The sequence below is a fragment of the Lissotriton vulgaris genome, chromosome 1_1 (genome assembly GCF_964263255.1).
Source record: "Lissotriton vulgaris chromosome 1_1, aLisVul1.2, whole genome shotgun sequence".
Lineage (NCBI taxonomy): Eukaryota > Metazoa > Chordata > Amphibia > Caudata > Salamandridae > Lissotriton > Lissotriton vulgaris.
Window position 1 is genome coordinate 677,237,717 of NC_141685.1, and position 7,854 is coordinate 677,245,570.

A 7,854-nucleotide genomic window follows, 5' to 3' on the forward strand; every position below is an offset into this window, starting at 1 on the left:
TGCCCTTCGAGCCCCTCTGCCAGTCCAAGAAGTCTAACGTTATTACGCCTCTAGCGGTTTTCAAAGTCCTCAATCTTCCATTGAAGATCTTCCACCACCTTCTCTTGTTCCACCTTAAAAGACTGCCAAACCACCACATCATCTTTAAGCCTGCCAGTCCTTTCCTCCACCTGGGTCACCCTGTCCTTCACTTCTTCATACTTCTTATTCATTTTCCTGAGTGATGCTTGAATCTTCTTAGTTGCTTGTCTAGCTCTCCGGCTGTCTGCTCTGGCTTCCCCCTGCATTTGTTTTAGCGTATTAAACAGTAAATCCATTGTAGCATGCTGCGGGGGAGGTTCACTGTAATTTCCTGCCACTACCGCTCCCGTGGGATTACTTTCTTGATATATTTTGGAAGTAGCAGAGTAATCCCATACTAACTTTTTATTCGTGCTAGCGGGAGAGCCACCGCCTAATTGTCTGGCACTGGACTTCCTTCTTTTTTGCGTACTTTTACCACCTTAATCAGTGAAACTTAATTCAGATTCTGAGCTGTCCCCTATGGAGCTTTCCCCTTCACTTGAAGGCATAGAGTCTGTTTCTTCATTAACTGAGAAGAATCTATCCCCCTCGGGGGAGCTCCCCCCCCTGTCTTCTTTATTCTGGCCAGAAGTCTCTCCATATTCCCTATGCGCATCCAAGCTAACTAGACTGCCCCACTTCGCTCCAGTAGTCTGCGTGTTGCCCAACTCTGCCTTGACCTGCAGCAGTGCATCCATCATTTGCGCATTGATCGGCCTCTCTTTGCTTCCCACCGCAGCCTCCTCCACCACCGGGGCGCCCCCACTCACCTCCTGCTCTTTCTCCAATCCGTCTGAGGTCTGAATGATTACCGCGGGTGCCGCGCTCTCAGAGGCTATCTCTGCTCCTTGGCGTTGCCGAGCAACCACGTTGCTTGCGTCCTCGAGGACAGCTTTCCCCTACTCGGCGTCCTACAGAGCTGTGTGGCTTGCCGGTGTCTTGACTGCGGCTACTGCTGTCCCGGGGGGGGGGGCATGGGGCTTCGTGCCGAAGGCTTCCTATAAGGTAGGCTGTTGTAATGTGCCATCTTTATTAGCTGAGTTAGTATTCCGCTGCGATCTTGATCCTGCAGCTCCGCGCGTTTCTTCACAGATGTTTAACTCAGGAGGCTTCAGTCTCGGCTCGAGCTTCTTCTCCTTCTCTGCCTTCTTCTGCTGTGTCTTTGCCGCTCTGGTAAGAGAAGCTGACTTCTTGCTCATGGGAGGCATTTTCACGTTACCCCCGGAGTTTAAACGGTCCTTATGGCCTAGCACCTTTGTCGTGCTGGGTGGGGCCGGCGGGGGCTTCTCCTTCTCTTGCCTCGTACGTTGGGAAATTTTACTGGGTATTTTGTAGACTCTCACACCGTAATATAACTTCCCCAAACAATCATTAATAGCCTTCAGCGTTGTTGTTATTGCCCAGTGAATCCAAAGCTCTGAGCTTGTGGCAACCGTTCCCTGGTCCTGATTCGCCCATAGATCACCAGCATGCCAGGCTTAATCGTCCGTCAGCATCCTGGTCAGGAGAGGGAGTATGATGCGACCGTCCTCTACAGCCCAGTAGCGGCCATCTTGCCCTCGCAATTTGGCTTTCTTAATGTATAATGACATTTATATGGGATATTAGTCTTCTTGGGATGACTTTTCAATGCCCAATTTGCTGACTTAAAAAAAAAAATAGCTAAAAAACCCTTTCATTCTTCCTTCCTACCTGCATTTCTTTCACTTCGCCGGCGGCACATATGCAGGGTAAGTGATGAGAATTAAACAGCAAACACATAGGCTTTGCTGCAGCCATTAAAGAGCAGATTATCTGGTGCTCCTATTGACAAGTTCTAATTAAGGCAGCAAATATTTTAAAAAGAGAACAAGGCCAGGGGATGGCAGGACACTCAGTGCAGAAGTAATGTCTGAAAATGCTGGAATTTATTTGTTGTTTGTCGCTGACTTTACATACATGGATGGGCTCAAAACAATAATGGTTAAAACACTGGAAACAAACTAATTTGAAGGGGATTCTCACATGGTTGTGTGCCTGATTCACCAATTAGCTCTAATAATAGTGACAGTTGGTAAAGCAGATTTTCGTGCTCATGTTGTGATTGTTATTGTAGCATTTTACTGCTGTTGCTAAATCTCTTTTCCTCGTTACGGACCGAGTCGCCGCCATTAACCACGTTTGACTGCATTTCTGAAACAGGCATTGTTTTAACATTGGAAGTTGGGTTCCGCTGTTCGACATATTGCTCTTGCCCAAACCATCACACGTACTACTTTTTACCGTGATTTTGCAACACGAACGAGCAAGGCTTGTCAATTTCAAAAAAACATATGACATACCTAGACGGCTCGACACGTGTTGTACCACCTGTGTTCAAATCTCCGGATGTCATTATCTATGACCATATTCTAATTCTTGAAGAATTGGCACTGGGGTGGTTGCTATCAAGATGAGGACTTAATCAACTGAGCAGTATTACATGTTTGAATATTCCCTGGCCTGCATATCTACAGACAGCGACGTAACGAAAATACAGTGTACTATACATCACACCTTCTGAACCAGTAAATCCTGAAAAAACGAATGAAAAGTAATTACCGAAAAACGCTGATGTTGTCCTGATGAAGACGCATTGTCTGCGTCGAAACGCGTTGGCAGAAAGACATCTACTCAGACAATCAGCTGTGGGAATCATCATAGTTTTTAACTTTCCCCTTAACATTAGAGATTACTATAATTGAATAATGTACTCTCTTTTTATTGTTTTTATATGACTTTTGTATTTGATTGAACATGTCTATCAATTTTTATCAATGTGATTAAATTTCATATGTGATTACAATTATTGTTTTAAAAATATTCTTTTACTTGTGTTTATATTGTTATACTAATTAGTTGCCAGCTATCTACATTGTCTTTGCCTGGATGCTTTATTTTTCTATCAGCTAACGCTATTACCACCAGCAAAGTATTTGTGGTAACATCCAGAATTAAATGCTAGGGAATATAATATCAGCTAGTTCGTAATCGGCATTCATTCAAAAATGGGCACAAATGACATTTGCAGCAGTTTTTGTACTAGTTACACCAGTCCCGCTGTTGCTGGGTTTGGTGGCTCAATGGACTATTGCATCAACTCTCTGGATCTGTGAATGTCCTCATTGTCGCAGGTTTGAATCCTGGTGGATCTACTCAGCCTCTCATCCTTCCTTCCTTTTATAAGTATATGTTATCAAATAACAAGGGTGACAGTTTTGATAGGTTTGTGTAAGATAAACAGGAGTAAACCCATGACCACGTTGGGATGTGTGAGTAATGCGTAAAATGCGTCAACAAATAATGCTGCAGTGTCGACGGCGTTTCGATCCCCGTGAGTCGGGATCGTCATCAGGACAAGGTTGTCGATGAGGGCAGTGCCGCGCACGCATACACTGATTGCGTGAGACAAGTCCTCCGGTCTGAGTCTGCGGAGGGGCGGGCTGATCGTGGCTTCAGGGAGTCAGCGGCGGGGAAGCCTGTATTACTTAGGGACTGGAGCGGGCGGTGAGTGCTCTCCTAGTGTGGTAGGCTCGCAATGGATGCAGGAGCGACTGCATCCATTGCGAGCCTACCACGCCTTGTTGACGCATTTTACGTTTTGTGCTCCAAACAATTTATTGAATTTTGCTTCAAAGTAATTGCAACTTGAAACTGTGGAGCCATCACTGTACATATTTCTTGTCACTATGCGTCGTCCACGCTGCTCACTTTAGCACTTGCACTTTCACTTATTGTAAATATCACCATTCACCAAGTGCCTCTTCGGTTGTCACATGATTTGCTCGACACAGTGCTGTTTAACTGTATTTAGCATGTGAAAGACCCTAAAAACCTGCTAAATAATAAGTTTCTTCTAAAAAAACGTCTTTGAGACTCCTTGGTTCTGTCTTGTTCTTTGTAATGCTAATTGCATACTGTATTTAATTGACTTCTATTGAGACCAGTTGGGAATTGTTTCTTTTTGCAGTTTTGATAGGTTTGTCACACATTTGGGTGATCTACTCTGTTGTCTGCACTCAGCTGGTGTTGAACGCCAGATGTCCTGCTTTTTGGTGCTGCTTTTTGCTGATGTCAGATGAGACACGTCCAGCTACCTCTCACGGTGTCTGCATCTCGCTGTGTCAGCCATCAGTAAGCGATGAAAGGGGTGCCTGTCTGTGACTGGTAAGGAGGAGCTGCAGCATATAATTGGTTCCGCATAATGCAGCTTCATGGACATGGCCGCCTTTACAGATGATAATAGGTAATATCCCATCTAGATGTTTTTCTTTTTTTACCACTAATATACTAACACTTTATAGATTAATTCTAAATAGTGCCAATCTGGTACAAAAAAAATGGTAATAGATTAATAATATCAAAAGGTAATTGTCAAAGAGCATTTAGATAAATGGAGAGGTCGGGATCAAACCATTTTTCCATGTTCCACAGTTTTATCTAGCCCAGTAGGCCATAACACGGGTGTCAGTGGTTCTGAAAGAAAGCACAAAGGACTACCTCCCCAGAAAATTGCACTGTATTGCGGGCCTTACCAAGATTAAGAATTCCTTGATTATTTCCAGAATATTTAGATGAGGTGATAAAGTCAGGATTAGGAGTTAAGTTTAGTGGGGGTATCTGCCCACTGTAGCGAATCGGCCACCCTCTTAGGTCTGTCAATATATGTTATTTTATAGCACTTGTTATCTGTATTGCACCTATTTGCAGGTCAATAGTCCTAAAAAAACAGAAGGGGGGGCTAACCAAGTTAGGCAGTATGCAAGTGATGTCATGGCATGTGACATCACACCGTGTGGCATCACAATGTGGACGTTGAACGTGGCATCACAACCCATGACCTCACAAGAAGTGACATCAGATCTTAAGACCTCACACATATGTTTATCAGGTGTATCATGAGCTCCTTTGTGTGCATTACAAAATTCAACAAATTAGGCTTGTTCCAAAAAAAAAGTGACGCAATCCCAATGCAAAATCTGGGCCTCAATGTATGCATTCATTTGTTAAAACTCTGCCACAAAGAAATTGGCAACAATGAGAAACGTGGCAGTAAATCGGTTCAGCTTAACTGGTTGCAAAGTCTGCAAAGTTTTGATATGTGTTATGGGGTTCAGGCACCTACTGCAGAGATATTTGTGTGCCCAGGAAATCGTAATTGTAATCATTCTAATATAGCACAGTGAGCTTCTGAAGGACATGTGACTCTTACACCTTGTAACCCTCACTATCTTCTGTAACACATCCTGTTGATTTACAAACGTGTGATTAATTGTCAATGTGTAATATGTATATTTTATAACAATCTCAGTGCCTTCATAACCCCTTCACTTTGGCCTTCATTTTGGGCCCAGCTGGAATTTAAAATAACAAAGCCCGCTTGCTTCCTGAACGTTGCTGCTGCTGGGGACAAAAACAGACAATGTGCACGCCCTACTGAATTTATCTGAAAATTACACTGGACGTGTTTAGTATAATTTAGTATATTTCTGTGTTGCCCAGCGAAAAGAGTCGGTAGACACGTCTACCCGCCTGCACCTTCGACTTGTTCCCTGTCTATTTCTAAGGCCTTCCACCCCCTACAATATTTTCATATAATGGGAAAAGGTGATTACTGGGCGGCATATGTGGTGGATACTGTTGTTTACCATTGGTGTTTCAGATGTTAACACTATGTCATTCCATTTGTAAACTTGTCTCTCCAAAATTGCCAATAGGGGGCAGTCAAGGCATACTTCAGAATGCGGCAAAGGGGTTAGAACTCAAATATAGCATGACACAGTAATGGAAAGTAACATAGTGTACTATGTTTGGAGGGAATCTCGCGCGTAGACACCCTAGCGCCCTTCGGAGTTTATGTCGCCAAAGATTTCACCTAAAACTAAAGTTTAAGATCGTCTTTAATTAGAAGCTTTCATGAGCCCCCTGGAAATCCCCAGGAGCGGGGCGCGTAAGAAGAGGCGGCACCAGACACATAATAGATGTGAACTCTCCCTACAGTCACAGTGCCCCGGGTAACAAAGCAACACAAAAGAGGCATTCGGGTCATACAGGAATAAATGACTCTCAGGATGAGGAGGATGGAAACTAGAAAGACCGGATGCACGAGGTGCCTCGGCAGGACGAAACCATTAGAACAGAACTGCCAATGATCAAAGTAATTTACATTATCTTCTAAAATACTTTGATTTGTGTAGTACAGAAATCCAGGCTCCCAAATATCTTCATTTGTTCACATCTTCAGTAGTACCAAAAGGAATAAATACACTAAAATTAAGACTACATCATGTCGCCTGGGGCACAAGGTTACGTTTTGGGGCTTTTCATTTACCAGCACAATGCATTGTGGTACTGGTAGTGTTCATTCATTTCAGCTAAATTAATTGGACTAACCCAACAGAAAGCAATGAATAGTGAAAGGTGGACTTAGGACAGTAACCCAGAGCACCTGATGACATAAAACCGAATGAGAACATGAACTAAAATGGTGCCCAAATAATCAACATGCAATATGTGAGACTTTTGTTGTGATTAAATTAATAGAAAAACACGTGCAGTTACGTTTTTATCTAATAATACGGTTTTCCAAACCCTGCCAGGTTAACACCATAACTGATAAAGTGACTTTTACACAGGATGCTTATCGAATGCGTGAGAGAATGCCTCGGAATGCTGTTCCTGACAACTCGGGTCCCAGAAACTATTATTTAAGAGGTGTTTTTTTCTAGCTATGAAGGAAGGAACGTGCCGGCAACACATTGTTACACTGAATGAAATGTTAGGTCCCAATAGTGAAGTTAATGTACAATAGCGTACACGTAAAAGATGCAAAACCCCCAGTAACAGTTCTGCACTGCATCTATTTTGGGATAAAATATCTTGAAATTGGCATCCAGCTCTTATCTGCATTGCTTTCTCAGTTCCACTAGCCTGAAGTACGCAGGGCGCACTTACCTTGCGGTCGCGCTCTACGTGCCCTCGCTGTCTGCTGCAGGAAAGGTTCTGAGCGCAGAAGGGAAAAAAAAGAGAATGATGTTTTTCTCCAGGTGAGCCTCCTGCGGCCACGTGACAACCCATCATCAGCGGAGCACGCCTTCCCTGGAGAAAACAAAACCTATCCCTTGCTGCTAACCTTACTGAACATCTATCGCAGAGCGTTCCAAGCTTTCCAAGAACGCTCCACAACTTGTAATTGAGTGCACGTAATATTAGGAAAACGGACACCTCTGTGAAACTGTAATAAGGCAAATGCGCTGTTATTCCCAAATAAAGTAGTTCACATATCTGTTATTACGACGATAAAGTGAACTATTTTTATTTACAAGTGGAGTTACTGGTTTCGTATTTCGAACGAGCTGCTCTGAGGTGACGCTTTTGTGTCCTGTAACGCCTGATTGTCTTTCACAGAAAGAACCAAATAAAATGAATATTAGAAAGTACTTTTGCCCAAAAAAAAAAACTCATGTAGTTCTAAAAAATATAGAACAAAAGGTGAAGTAAAATACACATTTTGATAATGAGGCAATGTACATATCTAGTCGATGAAAACGTGCCCCAGAAGCAGTATACCGTGGGACATTTGTAAAAATGTGACCTATTTTCTGAGTGCAGAAACCAATGGAGCAGGCCACCACCTAAGAAACAAGCATTTGCAATGTAATAAGTCTCTTTAAATTTAAAGACTATTTAGGAAACATCCAATTTAATGAGTTAGAGGTAGCGGAAAGGGAAAATTTAGACTCTATTATAACTATTGAAGAATTGACATTGGCC

At 43.0% G+C, this 7,854-nt stretch overlaps 1 protein-coding gene across 1 annotated transcript in view; it reads right to left on the minus strand.

Annotated features, from left to right (window-relative positions):
- LOC147747648 (putative defense protein Hdd11-like) overlaps positions 1-7,168 on the minus strand; it is a 133,641-nt gene extending 126,473 nt beyond the window's left edge. Inside the window, exon 1 of the mRNA XM_086936343.1 lies at positions 7,036-7,168. Coding sequence (XP_086792469.1) covers positions 7,036-7,161 — 126 coding nt within the window. The 5' untranslated portion in view covers positions 7,162-7,168. The remainder of the gene's footprint in view (positions 1-7,035) is intronic.
- Positions 7,169-7,854: the final 686 nt, after the last annotated feature.